This window comes from Phocoena phocoena, chromosome 4 (genome assembly GCF_963924675.1).
Source record: "Phocoena phocoena chromosome 4, mPhoPho1.1, whole genome shotgun sequence".
Classification (NCBI taxonomy): Eukaryota; Metazoa; Chordata; class Mammalia; order Artiodactyla; family Phocoenidae; genus Phocoena; species Phocoena phocoena.
Window position 1 is genome coordinate 12287899 of NC_089222.1, and position 19371 is coordinate 12307269.

Genomic DNA, 19371 nt, shown 5'->3' on the forward strand with positions numbered 1-19371 from the left:
AATCATTTCTATATTCAAACAGTAAGTTGTTTTCAGTGCCATTGAGGGCATAAAGCATATGGTTATTCTGCAGGCACACAACTGTAAAAACAAATGATGTGACCCATTCGAGTTAGTCCGGTTGTGATCACAGGATTATAGAGCCTATGAAGCGATCTACAGAGCTTTAGAAACGTAGACCCCTTGTTAGAATTTCCATACACAGACTAGATGACGGTGCAGTCCTGGTTAGCTGGTGGTGGGGAGCAAAGTGTGAAGTTGCTCTTCCCTGTCAGGGCAGAGTCCTTCCTCTCCTACCTGCACCTACCAGTAGATGTGTGTCCGGGGAATTGTGAGTAGTAATCCAGTAGGAAGGTAGCATAGAACTGACAATTAAGAGCAGCAAGAGGTGTGAAGTGCAGCTTTTGTTTAGGGGTAGACATCTTTCAGAATAATTGATAATATTACTTGGGGGGGAAATTAGAACTATTGCCTTCTTGAACATTTTAAAATACCAAAGATAAAAACCATAGTCACAGGACTTCCCTGGTGGTCCAGTGGTTAAGACTCTGTGCTTCCACTGCAGGGGCACAGGTTTGATCCCTGGTCGGGGAACTAAGATCCCACATGCTGCGCAGCATGGCCAAAAAACAAACAAAAACCATAGTCACAATTTGTTTTGAGTTTAAGCCCTGAGCAGGAGAATGTTTGAGAAGTTCTAAAAGCAGTTTCACATGAACTATTTTAAGGGTCACAGTGTCTGGAGCTTAACTGACTTGTCCAATACATTTCAATTTCTTGTAGGTGCTGCTTATGCGCGTGCAGAGGAGAGTATCAGGAAGTTGGTGGAGCAATGTAAATTGCCATTTCTGCCCACCCCCATGGGAAAGGGTGTTATCCCTGACAACCATCCAAACTGTGTAGGTGCTGCCAGATCCAGGTACGTGGCGCTCCAGATTTTAAATACAATGGCTTGGCAGATTCCAGGCTAATTTAAATTGTTTTGTGACTTTAATGAATCTCGGAGAAGTTCTGAAAGAATCACATAATTTTAAGCACATCTGTTTCTTTTCAGACTTTTCAACACTTTAAAGATGTTGTACTCTATCTCCTGACTCTCATGGTTTCAGATGAGAAATCTGTAGTCATGAGAATCTCTGTCCGCCAATGTAGTTGTCTTTCTGTGGCTCCTTCCAGAATTTTCTTTTATCTTTGTTTCTCAGTTTGATTATGATGTGTCTGGACACGATTTACTTTTAGTTTATCCTGTTTGGGTTTCTCTAATCTTCTTGAATCTGTACATTGATACCTTTCACCAAATTTGGAAAGTTTCTGGCCATTATTTCTTCAAATATTTTTTTCTACACCAATCTCTTTCTCCTTTCTGGAGTAACACAAATAATAGGCATGTTGATATTCTCCCATAGGTCCCTGAATAACTGTTTAATTCTTTTTACTCCTTTTGTCTACTTTATATGTTCTGTTTCTCTGCTGAGAACATTTATCTTCCCATTTATTTCAAGAGTATTTTTGTTTACCTTATGGAACATAGTTATAATAGCTGATTTAAAGTATGTGTTTACTGATTCTAACATCTGGGTCATCAGTACAATTGGCATCTATTCATTATATTCTCTTTTGAAATTGGAATTTTTCTGGTTCTTTGTGTTTTGAGTAGTTTTGGATTGTGTCCTAGAATTTTGAATACTGTGTTGTGAGATTCTAGGTCATACCAAAATCCTCTGTAGAATGCTGATTTTGTTTGTTTGTTGTAGCAAGCAGTTAGCTTGGTTAGATTCAGAGTGCAGGTTCTGACTCACTCACTGTGAGCATGGTTCCAGGGTCAGTTGATTTCCAAAGCCTTTGCTATGCTCCTTTGGATCTGTCCACACATGCCCAGCCCAGGGGTGAGCCCCAGCCCCAGTTCTGGATACAAACATGCTGGTTCATATCCAGACCTAGGGATTCCTTTTCTCTCTTAAGACATAGCCCACCCATTTCCCAGAGTCCCTTTTCCTGGCCCTTGCTGCTACCTTATCGTACCACACAACAGGTGCTGCCTTTGAGGCAAAGTGGCAGGAAAAAAAAGAAAGATGAAAGATAAGGGGGATGCCCCCATACTCTCCAGACCACAGGGGCCCCTTTTCCCAGTTCCTCTTGCCTGAAAAATGAAGTTTCTCTTGGGATTTTAGCTGCTTAGGACTTACCACAATGCCACTGTGCTGCCCTCAGAGCACAGCTGTGAGAGAGAAATAGAGAAAAAGAAAATTTTGGAGCTTTCCCCCCATGCTCTCAGGCATGCACGGTCCCTTTTACTGATCTTCTGGCCAAAAAGACACGGTTTCTCTCCAAGTTTTTGCTTTCCTTTAGTTCTGCAACTAGGACTGCTCTGAATCAAAGCGAAGAGATAAAAGAGGGGAAAACCTTAAAAACTCACCGCCTGCATGGGTCACTTCTTTGATCTCATCCCAGTCCACCTACTGTTGTTTACTTTTCAGAAGCCTCAAGTAGTTGCTTTTTATACTTGGTTCAGAGTTTCCACTGTATCAGTGGGAGAGCTTGGCTGGAGTGGGATTACCCAGCCTTGGCTGGCACTGGAAGTCTCAGATTTTTTTTTTTCCTAATTGACTTCACCTCATTCTTTTTACTGTTGTTTTTTTTTTTTTGCCCTGCCACATGCGGCATCTTAGTCCCCAAGCAGGGATCAAACCCACACCCCCTGCAGTGGGAGCTTGGAGTCTTATCCACTGGACTGCCAGGGAAGCCCCTCTTCTTTTTAACTTTTTAAAACACACTTCCTGATAAACCATGTATTTTTTCTTTTAATTTCTTTATTATGAAATATTATAAATATACAAATGAGAGAGTAATTCAATGAGCACTATGTAACCATCACTCAACTTTATCAAATATAATATTAAGTAATATGTTGTTGCTTTAAGGTTTTTTTTTTAAGAAACAAAAAATTACAGATTTGTTTGTAGTCCCTGCATATCTTACCTGATCCCACTTCTTCCCTCCCTCTCCACAGTTTACCACTGTTCTACATTTGGTAATTTTCATGTTGTCATGCACACACTAAATTAATTTTGAGGGGTTTTTAAATGTCATGTTTGCTGTTCAATCTTTAATGTTGCTCATTTAATGCTATTTTAATAAGCTTATATGTTTACTTTTTTCATATCAGTATACATTGTACAGTAGCCAAATTAATTATTACACTGTTTTTTTCTTTTAATATACTTTAACTTGGGTTGAGCTGAAGTTTATCTTCATTCCTGTTGAATTTTAAGAAGATAATATTGATGACATTAATAACATAAAAAAGGTTGTAAGGGGCTATAAATAATTGTATCAACAATTTCAAGGGTTTTGGAGTATCTATAAGCAACTCTGTCCTTCCATTTTCAGGTTTTTTTTGTTTTTTTTTGTGGTTTTTTTTGTGGTACGCAGGCCTCTCACTGTTGTGGCCTCTCCCGTTGCGGAGCATAGTCTCCGGATGCACAGGCTCAGTGGCCATGGCTCACGGGCCCAGCCGCTCCGCAGCATGTAGGATCTTCCCGGACCGGGGCACGAACCCACGTCCCCTGCATTGGCAGGCGGACTCTCAACCACTGCCACCAGGGAAGCCCCCATTTTCAGTTTTTATCTGTTAATTAAATTGGGTCCCACAGGACCAAAACAGTATATGAGCATAGCTTTTTTGACTATATAGTTGAAATAATAACTGAATTTCTGTGAAAAATAGCATAAGCCACTGCAGAAGATAAAAGCAAAAAAAAAAAAAACCAAAACAGATCCTCTTTGGGCAAAAGATAAGAAAAATGGGAAATAGCCAAGAAGTAGAAGAAAGAAAACCCACGGCAGTTATTATAATAAAAATTATCCTGGAAAAAGGCATGACATTTCAATTGGATCAATAATAATGACAGTTGTATGCATCATTAGAGCCACATCTGAAACAAAATGATACAGTGTAAAAGCAAGCAAAGATGTATGAGGTAAACAAAAGGAAAGCAAGGGTTATTAATATCAGAGTAGATATCAAAGTAAATATCAAAAAATTGAAGTTATATTGACAAAAATACTGAGATATATAAAACTGTTAGAAATATACTTGGTGTAATATTTTTTTAAAGCAGTTGGGGAAAGTGAATCAATCATCATAAAAATACCTGCTTCAAGGAATCAATATGAAGTATATATTAAGATTCAAATAAAGATGTGCAACCCAGTACTGTTAATAACAAAGAAAAATATCCAGCATTTGAGAAGAGGTGAAATAAATTTGTGTTCAACAAAATGTGTAGCCTTTAAAATTTGTATTTAAGAAGAACTTAATGATAAAGGAAAACATTTATGATAAGCAAAAGCGCATGAGACATTTAGTGTATAAGCTCAACTATATAAAAATACACATGCATAGAAAAAAAGACTAGATGAAATTGTGCCAGGATACTAATAATAGTTTATAAGTTGATAGTATTATTGGGAAATTTTGGCTTTTTCTTTATACTTTTCTGCTTTTCCAGATTATCTACAGTATACTTATATTAATTTTTCTAATGATAAAAAAGTAATAAATGTTATAGATAAAGTCTTATGGTAGTATTTTCTACTTATTTCATCTTTTGGATTACCATTTAAATAGAATGGCTTCATAAATTATTTCAGTTTGAAAGATGAAATTTACCGTATAAGCTGATTCTCAAGAACAGTGCAAGATCCAATTTATTTAGACTTTTCCAAATACTTTAGAATAATTCAAATAAGAATGTAGATATCCCTTTTGTTATATCAGATTTTTCTTTTTAATAGGGCTTTGCAATTTGCTGATGTAATTGTGTTATTTGGTGCCAGATTAAATTGGATTTTACATTTTGGACTGCCTCCAAGATATCAGCCAGATGTGAAGTTTATCCAGGTACTCAAAGAGGAGAGGTTAATTGATTGATTGATTGATTTTTGGGTCTTCATTGCTGCACTTGGGCTTTCTCTAGTTGTGGTGAGCGGGGGCTACTCTTCATTGCGGTGCACGGGCTACTCTTCATTGCGGTGCGCGGGCTTCTCATTGCAGTGGCTTCTCTTGTCGTGGAGCACAGGCTCTAGGCCACAGGCTTCAGGAGTTGTACGCAGGCTCAGTAGTTGTGGCTCGCAGGCTGTAGAGCTCAGGCTCATTAGTTGTGGCACATGGGCTTAGTTGCTCCTTGGCATGTGGGATCTTCCCGGACCAGGGCTCAAACCCACGTCCCCTGTATTGGCAGGCGGATTCTTAACCACTGTGCCACCAGGGAAGTCCTAAAAGGAGAGATTTAAAATCAGAGCTATGTGTAGTTTATTGTTCTCTCAGCCATTATCAGCTCCACTTTCTTCTCGGCTTTTGTAAAGAACTGTTTCCCTTTTTACAAAAGTAGAATTTTATAAATTGTCTGGCATAATTACAGGTGCCAAAGTAAGCTGCCTTTTCAAGCCTATGAAACATAATGTACCACTTTACTGCTAACCAGAAAACCTTTCAAAATCAAGTTTTCAATAGTTTGAAAAGCATAATTTGGCTCTTCTTCATAGTTCAAGTATATTTAAAGGTAGACAAAAGAGGTTCAAGTAGGAGGTAGATTAGAACAAAACATTCAGCATTGTTAGGGATCAAGTTATTCTTTTAGATTCCAAAACCGTCAAACACCCTTTGGATGGAAATATCTAAGCAATGTTGCTAAAACTATGTGTTTGGAATAAGCTCTTGTATCTTTATGACCCCTCTTTATAAACCAGTTTCCTTACTGATGTGAAAGGTACTTCCCAGAAACCTGTTTGCCCTACACAGATTGTGTAAAGGTATTTTAATGGCCTCACTGCAATTGCTGTTTTCTCCCTGCTTACCTTTTACTTCCTAAGTCAACTTCTAATAGGGACCATTGAAAACTAAAACCACAAACAAGCAAGACCTGGATTGTACTGGAGGATGCTGCCTCTTGATTACAGAATGAAGTGCATCCCCTTTGGGGTGCCTAAATTACTTTTCCTCAAGAAGCTGTTTTCACTTGCCCATGGCCATCCAGAAATGGAGCTTCTGAGTAAATAGGATGAAATCATGCCATTCCCTGGGAGTGGGTCTCAAAATGTGGTTCCTGGACCAGCAGCATCAGCACCTCCTGGGAAACCTGTTAGAAATGTATATTTTTGGGCCCCACCCCAGACCTCTTGAGGTCAGAAACTCTGAGGTGGATTCTTGCAGTCTGTGGCTTAAGAGGCCTACCGGGAGGTTCTGATATATGCTGAAATTTGAGAACTCCTGCTCTGAATAAGAATTCCAGGGTAATTAAGTAGAACCTTATTATTCATTACATTCAAAACTGTAATTGATCAAGTCAAATGCATTCCTGTGAGTATAGTGGAACAATAGTAAAGTTCTACAGAGATTTTTTTTTTTAATTTTTATTTATTTATTTTTGGCTGTGTTGGGTCTTCGTTGCTGCACACGGGCTTTCTCTAGTTGCGGCGAGCGGGGGCTACTCTTCGTTGCGGTGTGCGGGCTTCTCACTGCGGTGGCTTCTCATTGCAGAGCACGGGCTCTAGGCGCGTGGGCTTCAGTAGGTGTGGCACGCAGGCTCAGTAGTTGTGGCACGTGGGCTCAGTAGTTGTGGCTCACGGGCTCTAGAGCGCAGGATCTGTAGTTGTGCCCCATGGGCTTAGTTGCTCCTTGGCATGTGGGATCTTCCCAGGCCAGGGCTCGAACCCACATCCCCCTGCATTGGCAGGTGGATTCTTAACCACTGCGCCACCAGGAAAGTCCCCGGAGTAGATTTTAAAATGAAAGAAGATAGTGAGGTTTCTTTTTTTTAAATGAACAATTACACAAGGTTTAATAAAATTTTAAATGTTCAAGCCTAACTGACACAGCAGTTTTACTTCTTGAAGTGATGATAGTGAGGTTTCTATACTAGCTATGATACTCATATAGTTCCGCGGATTTATACTTTTATCAAGGAACTTCTTGAATATCAAATCTTAATCATATGCTTATGTGTAACATGCACAGTCCATTTACTGTCTTAACTCTTTAAGATTTTTAAGAATAAACACAGTTTGTTCTTTAGCCTTGCCTCTTTTTTAGGTTGATATCTGTGCAGAAGAGTTGGGGAATAATGTAAGACCTGCTGTGACCTTGCTAGGAGACATAAATGCTGTCACTAAACAGGTGAGAGCTTTTGCCTGGGTTTTAGTTTATGTGGCTTGGTCTTTAGGGAAGTCAGTTCTTGAAAATGTTTAAATCTTGATTCACTTGGTGACAGGTCTATTAATATCTATTTTAAATAAAATTTATGATGTAAAGCTATTCTTAAGTATAACTATGGAACTTGGTAAATTCAACTCCTTATGTATAGATAATTTGTATGTGGGTAAGTTAAGCATTTTTGAAAGGTGATCGAAAATTTAAAGGCATTCAGTCGGCAAACTGATTTCAGCTGTCTGAAAGATTATAATACAGCTTCCAGAGGAACTGAACTTACAGCCAAGAAATGGCTTTATGTACTGGAAAAAATCTAACTTAGTATTTCTTTAGGCAATAAAGAGATTTTTACTCTTCAAACTGTAATCAGTGACTTATCCAGATTCTTATTATTTGTATATAATTTATACATTTCACTGTGACAGATAAAACATAGGCACATTTGTTACATGACTTTGGATACAAATTGGTATCATTATCATGATTATACAAAATTAGGATGTAATCCCCAATATTAAAACACTCTGGAGCATTTGGTATCTGTATCATGGGAATCCCTAGGTATTGGGGCTATGAGTCTTCTTGCAGGGGTTCTTTGGCAGGGTGATTTTCCTTCTGTTGTCAGAGGCAGAGGAAGGCTTACAAGCCCCCTTGCCTGTGAAGTATGGAGGGGGTTACAGTTCTGCTGTGTCTTGTGGGATCCCAGTTTCTGGTAGAAGTCGTCACTGAACCAAGCAGAAGCTTTCCGTGGTACCTATTTATCTTCTATCAGTTGTTTACTGCCCAGAGGAAAAACAGAGTATGAGTGATGTGAAAGGTAGGATACTGTAGCTGTGTTGTCTTTTTTAGAAGAGATTTTTATGCTAATATGATTTATTTTCAAAAAGGAAAGAAAAAGTTTCTGCTTTTTAGCTTTTAGAACAATTTGATAAAACACCATGGCAGTATCCTCCTGAGAGCAAGTGGTGGAAAATTCTGAGAGAAAAAATGAAGAGCAATGAAGCTTTATCCAAGGTAATATGGGACCCACTGAAACTCAAGAATACTTCAGGGCCATGGTTCATTTAGTTCTGTCGTAGCATGACATTTGCATTCCTAAAATCATAACGTGTAAGATACACACACACACATTCATATATGTATTACAATAAATATGGCACCTGAAGTTTCTTGTGGAAGTGGGCATTGGAAAGGTTATAGCTCGTGAGTTACCGTGAAGCCGTGGAAAGAGGGGATCTGACATTGGACAGAGTCGTAAGAGCCAATGTGGATGGATGTGGCTCCTTGTCCTCAGTTTGACCTTCGCACCAAATCACAAGAGATCTTTTGGAACTTTAAATCCTGGGGCATGTTGGGGCATGTTTGTCCTGTAAGATATAAGTCCACCAAGGCATGCATTTATAATAGATGTTTCATCAAAACTGAAAATTTGATCTAATGTATAGCCACCTTTTTCGTTTTTTTTTAATTTCCACTTTATTGAGGTATAATTTTTTTTTAATTAATTAATTTATTTATTTTTGGCCACATTGGGTCTTTGTTGCTGTGCGTGGGGTTTCTCTAGTTGCGGTGAGTGGGGGCTACTCTTCGTTGTGGTGCACGGGCTTCTCATTGTGGTGGCTTCTCTTTGTTGCGCAGCAAGGGCTCTAGGTGCTTGGGCTTCAGTAGTTGTGGCATGTGGGCTCAGTAGTTGTGGCTCACGGACTCTAGAGTGCAGGCTCAGTAGTTGTGATGCACGGTCTTAGTTGCTCTGCGACATGTGGGATCTTCCCGGACCAGGGCTCAGAGCCGTGTTACCTGCATTGGCAGGCAGATTCTTAAGTACTGAGCCACCAGGGAAGTCCCTGTGGAGGTGTAATTGACGTAAAGAATTGTAAGATATTTAAAGGTACATCATGGTGCATTGATAAACACACTGTGAAAGAGTTCGTCCCATCTAGTTAATGAACACATCCATCCCCTCACATTTATTTCATTTCATTTCATTTCATTTTATGTTAGTGAGACCATTTGTAGCTTTCTTTTTCAATTAACTTTTGTATCACTGCTGGAAATTCTTTTGCAACTTCCTTATCTGCACTCATGGCTCTGCCTGATAGCTGAAGGCTTTGAAATATATAGTAATGTATGAAACTACCAAACCATCCACTGTTAGCACTAAAATGAGCCACTTCTGCAGGATTTGGCAATTTTTGTTTAAAGTCTTTGTATATGGATAGTGTTTTCTCTTTGATTGTGAGAAAGTTGTTCCTGATTTTTTTTTAACATCTTTATTGGAGTATAATTGCTTTACAGTGGTGTGTTAGTTTCTTCTTTATAACAAAGTGAATCAATTATACATATACATATATCTCCGTATCTCTTCCCTCTTGTGTCTCCCTCCCTCCCACCCTCCCTATCTCACCCCTCTAGGTGGTCACAAAGCACTGAGCTGATCTCCCCGTGCTATGCAGCTGCTTCCCACTAGCAATCTGTTTTACGTTTGGTAGTGTATATATGTCCATGCCACTCTCTCACTTTGTCCCAGCTTAACCTTCCCCCTCCTATATCCTCAAGTCCATTCTCTAGTAGGTTTGTGTCTTTATTCCCATCTTGCCCCTAGGTTCTTCATGACCATTTTTTTTTTCTTTTTTAGATTCCATGTATATGTGTTAGCATACAGTATTTGTCTTTCTCTTTCTGACTTACTTCACTCTCTATAACAGACTCTAGGTCCAACCACCTCACTACAAATAACTCAATTTCGTTTCTTTTTATGGCTGAGTAATATTCCATTGTATATATGTGCCACATCTTCTTTATCCTTTCATCTGTTGATGGACACTTAGGTTACTTACATGTCATGGCTATTGTAAATAGAGCTGCAATGAACATTGTGGTACATGACTCTTTTTGAATTATGGTTTTCTCAGGGTATATGCCCAGTAGTGGGATTGCTGGGTTGTATGGTAGTTCTATTTTTAGTTTTTTAAGGAACCTCCATACTGTTCTCCATGGTGGCTGTATCAATTTACATTCCCACCGAAAGTGCAAGAGGGTTCCCTTTTCTCCACACCCTCTCCAGCATTTATTGTTTGTAGATTTTTGGATGGTGGCTATTCTGACCGGTGTGAGATGATATCTCACTGTAGTTTTGATTTGAATTTCTCTAATAATTCATGATGTTGAGCATTCTTTCATGAGTTTGTTGGCATTCTGTATGTCCTCTTTGGAGAAATGTCTGTTTAGGTCTTCTGCCCATTTTTGGATTGGGTTGTTTGTTTTTTTCATATTGAGCTGCATGAGCTGCTTGTAAATTTTGGAGATTAATCCTTTGTCAGTTGCTTCATATGCAAATATTTTCTCCCATTCTGAAGGTTGTCTTTTCGTTCTTGTTTATGGTTTCCTTTGCTGTGCAAAACCTTTTAAGTTTCATTAGGTCCCATTTGTTTGTTTTTGCTTTTATTTCCGTTTCTCTAGGAGGTGGGTCTAAAAGGATCGTGCTGTGATTTATGTCATAGAGTGTTCTGCTTATGTTTTCCTCTAAGAGCTTGATAGTGTCTGGCATTACATTTCAGTCTTTAATCCATTTTGAGCTTATTTTTGTGTATGGTGTTAGGGAGTGTTCTAATTTCATTCTTTTACATGTAGCTGTCCAATTTTCCCAGCACCACTTATTGAAGAGGCTGTCTTTTCTCCACTGTACATTCCTGCCTCCTTTATCAAAGATAAGGTGACCATATGTGTGTGGGTTTATCTCTGGGCTTTCTATCCTGTTCCATTGATCTATATTTCTGTTTTTGTGCCAGTACCATACTGTCTTGATTACTGTAGCTTTGTAGTATAGTCTGAAGTCAGGAAGCCTGATTCCTCCAGCTCCGTTTTTCATTCTCAAGATTGCTTTGGCTATTCGAGGTCTTTTGTGTTTCCATACAAATTGTGAAATTTTTTGTTCTAGTTCTGTGAAAAATGCCAGTGGTAGTTTGATAGGGATTGCATTGAATCTGTAGTTTGCTTTGGGTAATATAGTCATTTTCACAATGTTGATTCTTCCAATCCAAGAACGTGGTATATCTCTCCATCTCTTTGTATCATCTTTAATTTATTTTATCCGTGTCTTATGATTTTCTGCATACAGGTCTTTTGTCTCCTTAGGTAGGTTTATTCCTAGATATTTTATTCTTTTTTTGTTGCAGTGGTAAATGGGAGTGTTTTCTTAATTTCACTTTCAGATTTTTCATCATTAGTGTATAGGAATGCCAGAGATTTCTGTGCATTAAGTTTGTATCCTGCTACTTTACCAAATTCATTGATTAGCTGTAGTAGTTTTCTGGTAGCATCTTTAGGATTCTCTATGTATAGTATCATGTCATCTGCAAACAGTGACAGCTTTACTTCTTCTTTTCCTATTTGGATTCCTTTTGTTTCTTTTTCTTCTCTGATTGCTGTGGCTAAAACTTCCAAAATATGTTGAATAATAGTGGTGAGAGTGGGCAGCCTTGTCTTTTTCCTGATCTTAGTGGAAATGCTTTCAGTTTTTCACCATTGAGGACGATGTTGGCTGTGGGTTTGTCATATATGGCCTTTATGATGTTGAGGAAAGTTCCCTCTATGCCTGCTTTCTGAAGGGTTTTTATCATAAATGGGCGTTGAATTTTGTCACAAGCTTTTTCTGCATCTATTGAGATGATCATATGTTTTTTCTCCTTCAGTTTGTTAATATGGTGTATCACATTGATTGATTTGCATATATTGAAGATTCCTGGGATAAACCCCACTTGATCATGGTGTATGATCCTTTTAATGTGCTGTTGGATTCTGTTTGCTAGTATTTTGTTGAGGATTTTGCATCTATGTTCATCAGTGATATTGGCTATTGGCCTGTAGTTTTCTTTTTTTGTGAAATCTTTGTCTGGTTTTGATATCAAGGTGATGGTGGCCTCGTAGAATGACTTTGGGAGTGTTCCTCCCTCTGCTATATTTGGAAGAGTTTGAGAAGAATAGGTGTTAGCTCTTCTCTAAATGTTTGATAGAATTCGCCTGTGAAGCCATCTGGTGCTGGGATTTTGTTTGTTGGAAGATTTTTAATCACAGTTTCAATTTCAGTGCTTGTGATTGGTCTGCTCATATTTTCTATTTCTTCCTGGTTCAGTCTCCACAGGTTGTGCATTTCTAAGAATTTGTCCATTTCTTGCAGTTTGTCCATTTTATTGGCATAGAGTTGCTTGTAGTAATCTCTCATGATCCTTTGTATTTCTGCAGTGTCAGTTGTTTCTTCTCCTTTTTCATTTCTAATTCTGTTGATTTGAGTCTTCTCCCTTTTTTTCTTCATGAGTCTGGCTAATGGCTTATCAATTTTGTTTATCTTCTCAAAGAACCAGCTTTTATTTTTATTGATCTTTGCTATCATATCCTTTATTTCTTTTTTCTTTGATTTCTGATCTGATCTTTATGATTTCTTTCCTTCTGCTAACTTTGGGGTTATTTGTTCTTCTGTCTCTAATTGCTTTAGGTATAAGGTTAGGTTGTTTATTTGAGATGTTTCTTGTTTCTTGAGGTAAGATTGTATTGCTATAAACTTCCCTCTTAAAACTGCTTTTGCTGCATCCCGTAGGTTTTGTGTGGTTGTGTTTTCATTGTCATTTGTCCCTAGGTATTTTAATTTTCTCTCTGATTTTTTCAGTGATCTCTTGGTTATTTAGTAGTGTATTGTTTACCCTCCATGTGTTTGTATTTTTTACAGATTTTTTCCTGGAATTGATATCTAGTCTCATAACGTTGTCAAAAAAGATACTTGATACGATTTCAGTTTTCTTAAATTTACCAAGCTTGATTTGTGACCCAAGATATGATCTATCCTGGAGAATATTCCATGAGCACTTTAGAAGAAAGTGTATTCTGTTGTTTTTGAATGGAATGTCCTATAAATATCAATTAAGTCCATCGTGTTTAATGTATCAGTTAAAGCTTGTGTTTCCTTATTTATTTTCATTTTGGATGATCTGTCCATTAGTGAAAGTGGGGTGTTTATGTCCGCTACTATTATTGTATTACTGTCGATTTCCCCTATTATGGCTGTTAGCATTTGCCTTGTGTATTGAGGTGCTCCTATGTTGGTTGCATAAATATTTACAATTGTTATATCTTCTTCTTGGATAGATCCCTTCATCATTATGTAGTGTCCTTCTTTGTCTCTTGTAATAGTCTTTATTTTAAAGTCTATTTTGTCTGATATGAGAATTGCTCCTCCAGCTTTCTTTTGATTTCCATTTGCATGGAATATCTTTTTCCATCCCCTCACTTTCAGTCTGTATGTGTCCCTAGGTCTGTTGTAGACAGCATATATACAGGTCTTGTTTTTGTATCCATTCAGCCAGTCTATTTCTTTTGGTTGGATCATTTAATCCATTTACACTTAAGGTAATTATCGATATTTATGTTCCTATTCCCATTTTCTTAATTGTTTTGGGTTTGTTATTGTAGGTCATTTCCTTCTCTTGTGTTTCCTGCCGAGAGAAGTTCCTTTAGCATTTGTTGTAAGGCTGGTTTGGTGGTGCTGAATTCTCTTAGGTTTTGCTTGCCTGTAAAGGTTTTAGTTTTTCCATCAAATCTGAATGAGATCCTTGCTGGGTAATCTTGGTTGTGGGTTTTTCTCCTTCATCACTTTAAATATGTCCTGCCACTCCCTTCTGGCTTGCAGAGTTTCTGCTGAAAGATCAGCTGTTAACCTTATGGGGATTCCCTTGTATATTATTTGTTGTTTTTCCCTTGCTGCTTTTAATATTTTTTCTTTGTATTTAGTTTTTGATAGTTTGATTAATATGTGTCTTGGCACGTTTCTCCTTGGATTTATGGGACTCTCTGTGCCTCCTGGACTTGATTAACTATTTCCTTTCCCATATTAGGGAAGTTTTCAACTATAATCTCTTCAAATATTTTCTCAGTCCTTTTCTTTTTCTCTTCTTCTTCTGGAACCCCTATAATTCGAATGTTGGTGCGTTTAATGTTGTCCCAGAGGTCTCTGAGACTGTCCTCAATTCTTTTCATTCTTTTTTCTTTATTCTGCTCTGCAGTAGTTATTTCCACTATTTTATTTTCCAGGTCACTTATCCGTTCTTCTGCCTCGGTTATTCTGCTATTGATCCCTTCTAGAGAATTTTTAATTTCGTTTATTGTGTTGTTCATCACTGTTGTTTCCTCTTTAGTTCTTCTAGGTCCTTGTTAAATGTTTCTTGTATCTTCTTCATTCTACTTCCAAGATTTTGGATCATCTTTACTATCATTACTCTGAATTCTTTTTCAGGTAGACTGCCTATTTCCTCTTCATTTGTTAGGTCTGGTGGGTTTTTATCTTGCTCCTTCATCTGCTGTGAGTTTCTCTGTCTTCTCATTTTGCTTAACTTACTGTGTTTGGGGTCTCCTTTTCACAGGCTGTATGTTCGTAGTTCCTGTTGTTTTTGGTGTCTGTCCCCAGTGGCTAAGGTTGGTTCAGTGGGTTGTGTAGGCTTCCTGGTGGAGGGGACTAGTGCCTGTGTTCTGGTGGATGAGGCTGGATCTTGTCTTTCTGGTGGGCAGGTCCACATCTGTTGGTGTGTTTTGGGGTGTCTGTGGCCTTATTATGATTTTAGGCAGCCTCTCTGCTAATGGATGGGGTTGTGTTCCTGTCTTGAAGTTGTTTGGCATAGGGTGTCCAGTACTGTAGCTTGCTAGTCATTGAGTGGAACTGGGTCTTGTTGTTGAGATGGACATCTCTGGGAGATTTTTGCCGTTTGATATTACATGGAGCTGGGAGGTCTCTTGTGGACCAGTGTCCTGAACTTGGCTCTCCCACCTCAGAGGCACAGCCTTGAAGCCTGGCTGGAGCACCAAGAGCCTGTCATCCACACAGCTCAGAATAAAAGGGAGGAAAAAAAAGAAAGAAGAAGATAAAATAAAATAAAGTAAAATTATTAAAATAAAAAATAATTATTAAAAAATATTTTTTAAGTAATAAAAAAGAAGAGAGAAAGAAGAGAGCAACGAAAACAAATTCACCAATGATAACAAGTGCTAAAAACGATGCTAAAAAAAAAAAAGAAAACGGACAGACAGAACCCTAGGACAAATGGTAAAAGCAAAGGTATACAGACAAAATCACACACAGAAGCATACACATACACACTCACGAAAAGAGAAAAAGGGAAAAAAATATGTATATCATTGCTCCCAACGTCCACCTCCTCAATTTGGGATGATTCGTTATCTCTTCAGGTATTCCACAGATGCAGGGTACATCAGGTTGCTTGTAGAGATTTGATCTGCGGCTCCTGAGGCTGCCTGTAGAGATTTCCCTTTCTCTTCTTTGTTCGCACAGCTCCTGGGGTTCAGCTTTGGATTTGGACCCACCTCTGCATGCAGGTCGCCTGAGGGCATCTGTTCTTCACTCAGGCAGGACGGGGTTAAAGGAGCCGCTGATTCGGGGGCTCTGGCTCACTCAGGCCGGGGGAGGGAGGGGCACGGAGTGCGGGGCGAGCCTGCGGCGGCAGAGGCCCGCGTGACGTTGCACCAGCCTGAGGCGTGCCGTGCATTCTCCCGAGGAAGTTGTCCCTGGATCCCGGGATCCTGGCAGTGGCGGGCTGCACAGGCTCCCCAGAAGGGGAGGTGTGGATAGTGACCTGTGCTCGCACACAGGCTTCTTGGTGGCGGCAGCAGCAGCCTTAGCGTCTCATGCCTGGCTCTGGGGTCCGCGCTTTTAGCCGCGGCTCGCGCCCGTGTCTGGTGCTCTTAATTTAATTTAATTTAAGCAGCGCTCTTAATCCCCTCTCCTCACGCACCAGGAAACAAAGAGGCAAGAAAAAGTCTCTTGCCTCTTTGGCAGCTGCAGACATTTTCCCGGACTCCCTCCCAGCTAGCTGTGGCGCACTAGCCCCCTTCAGGCTGTGTTCATGCAGCCAACCCCAGTCCTCTCCCTGTGATCCGACCGAAGCCCGAGCCTCAGCTCCCAGCCCCGCCCGTCCCAGCGGGTGAGCAGACAAGCCTCTCGGGCTGGTGAATGCTGGTCGGCACCGATCATCTGTGCGGGAATTGCCCTCCGCACCCCTGTTGCTGTGCTCTCCTCCGTGGCTCCGAAGCTTCCCCCTCTGCCATCCGCAGTCTCCGCCCGCGAAGGGGCTTCCTAGTGTGTGAAAACCTTTCCTCCTTCACAGCTCCCTCCCCGAGGTTCAGGTTCCATCCCCATTCTTTTGTCTCGTTTTTTCTTTTTTCTTTTGTCCTACCCAGGTACGTGGGGAGTTTCTTGCCTTTTGGGAGGTCTGAGGTCTTCTGCCAGCGTTCAGTAGGTGTTCTGTAGGGGTTGATCCACATGTAGATGTATTTCTGATGTATTTGTGGGGAGGAAGGTGATCTCCACGTCTTACTCTTCTGCCATCTTGAAGTTCCTCTCCAGCTGTTCTGATTTTTTTTGCTGTTTTGTGTATTCCTCTGCATCTTGGTTCAGCTGGGTGTAGTTTTCTGTGTTCATGTAGTGTTTCTAACTGATGGAATCATGAATAAGCAAATACGAAATTCCAGCTATATTCATATTGTTCCCTAATATATCAGTCGTCTTGGAATAAATTTGCATTTTCCAAACAAGTAGAGTTGTCTCTATATGATTCTTTCTTTTTTGGAAGTTTAATCAATGACTTTCTCCCAACAGGAGCCAGTCTCTGTTCTCTTTCCTGAATGGTATAGTGATTAATTCCTTCTTTTCCATAGGAATCACCTTAGTTTAAGATGGAAGGATCTTGCCTCTTTTCTCTGGTGCATGAGTATAGGAGGGTCCCTCATCCATCTTGGGTATAATCTCCAGCAGACCAAAGTAGTACAGGTGAAGAGGCAGTGGGGCTTTGCTGCTGAAGCTCTAAAAGGCATTTGGCTAGACAAGGACAGTAACCTTTCTGTTTCCCCTCCATTTAGAGACCCTCCAGAGTAGTGGGTGAAGCATATCCCCTTTCCAGTATATGTGGGGAAAGAATAGATTTTCTAAAACCCCAAATTCACTTTTAATTTTAAATGTAGGGTCATATTTTAGATGAAAATATTCTAGAATAAAATTTTCAGTTTTTCTAAGGCAGTGTTTCCCTGAAAGTGCTCAAATAAGACTGTTTAGTTTTGCTTAACCCAGTGTCTTCAGCTATCTTTACTATAGGACGTCTTAGTCTTTAATATGCTAGTGTGCGTTGTGGATCTCCAGGAAGAGGGATATTTCCTGCCTTATTTGATTGTGTCCCAAATTGGGACTGGGACCCGTTTTTCTTAGCCTGTCCCCTAGGACTGTTGACAGATCAGTTAGCTTCTCAGAGTCATCATCTAGTGGCCATTTGGGAATTTCATAGCCTTTGGCTGTTGCAAGTAAGTTTGAAAGTAGCTTATTGATGCTGTTTACTTTCACTGTATATTAATTTAATTTGATTCTATTTCCCTCTGATATTTTAGGAATTAGCTTTCAAAAAATCCCTGCCTATGAATTACTACACAGTATTCTACCACATTCAAGAACAACTGCCCAGAGACTGTTTTGTGGTGAGCGAAGGAGCAAATACTATGGATATTGGGCGCACTGTGCTTCAAAACTACCTTCCTCGTCACAGGTAAAGGCAATCATAATGAATTGGAACGTGTTAAATTAGAAACTACAAAAAGCAGATTGAGAAAACATTTGAAAATTATACACAGCCAGTGTAAGGACATACTTCATAAAAGTATTCGTAGGTGACGTTTTGTAGTGTTTCTATGCTTGGTATGTCCTGAGATCATGTGGTAATTTGTATACTCAGTGTTCGGAGGATATATTCACAGTCTTCCAAGAAATCATGAGCGATTTCTCCCGTTCATTTGCTTATCCTTAACAAATTAGTTCCTCACAGTCTAAAAACTTAATATTAAGGAGAATGTTTTATTGTTCTTTATTTTTCCATGAGCCATGTAAAAATGACTAGATTTTGTGCCAACTCCACCATCTGTGATATGCCCCAGAGGGTTTCATTGTAGCTCTGTTCCCCAACAGGCTTGATGCTGGTACTTTTGGAACAATGGGAGTCGGTTTGGGTTTTGCCATTGCATCTGCTCTAGTGGCTAAAGATAGAAACCCAGGGCAGCAGGTCATCTGTGTGGAAGGAGACAGTGCATTTGGATTTTCTGGCATGGAAGTGGAAACCATCTGCAGGTAAAACAGCATCTTGAGTCAGCATTTCTTTCTCCAAAATATGAAAAATTATACCCAAGACCCACTTGCCTAACAAATAGTTACCAAGCGTTCACCATGTGCCAGGTGCCCCGTGCACGGCAGTGTGCTGTGTCCTGAGAATACTAGTATAAATACCCTGGGGTCTGTCTCATCCAGGACAGCATGTTCTTGATCTCTCTACCATATGCCCCAAACCTGCAAAACTGGGGAGTAGTTTTTAGGTCACTGAAAAAAAAGTTCTGGTCTGATAAAAGCTTGTTTTCTGCAGGGAGATAGCAGAGCTTGGTGGTTAAAAGAACAGCCTCTGGGTCAGTTGGCCTGGATTTAAATACTGGCTTGACCACATCAGACCCAGGTGACTAGGGTTTAAGTCTCTTAACCAAACCTAAGTCTCCTCTAAAGTAGGAATAGGAGTCATACTAGTTCCTACCTTATAGGACAGTTGTGAGGAACAAGTGCTTCAGAGGGAATTAAGTATGGAAGGTGTCATTCTTATTAACTCCCAGATCTGTGAAAACCAAGGGTCAGAAAAGCTCAGTCATTTGCCTGAGGTCCGTAGCTGCATAGTGGTGGGACCAGGTCTGCCAACCACTAACCTTGCATTCTTTCTACTGCTCCATGATGTTTCTGTTAATAATTTGATAGTCTTTATTAGGATAGCAAATGCTTAATTTTTGGTCTTACTGTAATATTACAAAAAAGCTTATAGAAAACTATCCATTTTCAAGTTAAAATTTCAATCCAATGAAAAGAAATTGCTTCAGAATGAAAAATGATTTCCTTTATATTTTGCTCTCAATTTTAGGTACAACTTGCCAATCATACTTTTGGTGGTGAATAATAATGGAATTTACCAAGGTTTTGATACAGATACTTGGAAGGAAATGTTAAAATTTGGAGATGCTACTACAGTGTAAGTAACCCAGAACAGTGTATATTTATGTTTTCTCATCTATTTTAATCTCTCTTTAAAAAG

General features: G+C 39.5%; 1 protein-coding gene across 5 annotated transcripts in view; it reads left to right on the top strand.

The window, feature by feature from the left end:
- Window positions 1-19371, top strand: part of HACL1 (2-hydroxyacyl-CoA lyase 1) — a 41554-nt gene that overhangs the window by 12553 nt on the left and 9630 nt on the right. For 3 of the 5 annotated variants that reach the window (XM_065876589.1, XM_065876593.1, XM_065876591.1), the window contains 7 exons: window positions 784-919; window positions 4798-4903; window positions 7094-7177; window positions 8123-8224; window positions 17645-17799; window positions 18216-18374; window positions 19201-19308. In XM_065876589.1, coding sequence (XP_065732661.1) covers window positions 784-919; window positions 4798-4903; window positions 7094-7177; window positions 8123-8224; window positions 17645-17799; window positions 18216-18374; window positions 19201-19308 — 850 coding nt within the window. The remainder of the gene's footprint in view (window positions 1-783; window positions 920-4797; window positions 4904-7093; window positions 7178-8122; window positions 8225-17644; window positions 17800-18215; window positions 18375-19200; window positions 19309-19371) is intronic. The other 2 variants (XM_065876590.1, XM_065876592.1) reach the window with 2 other exon arrangements.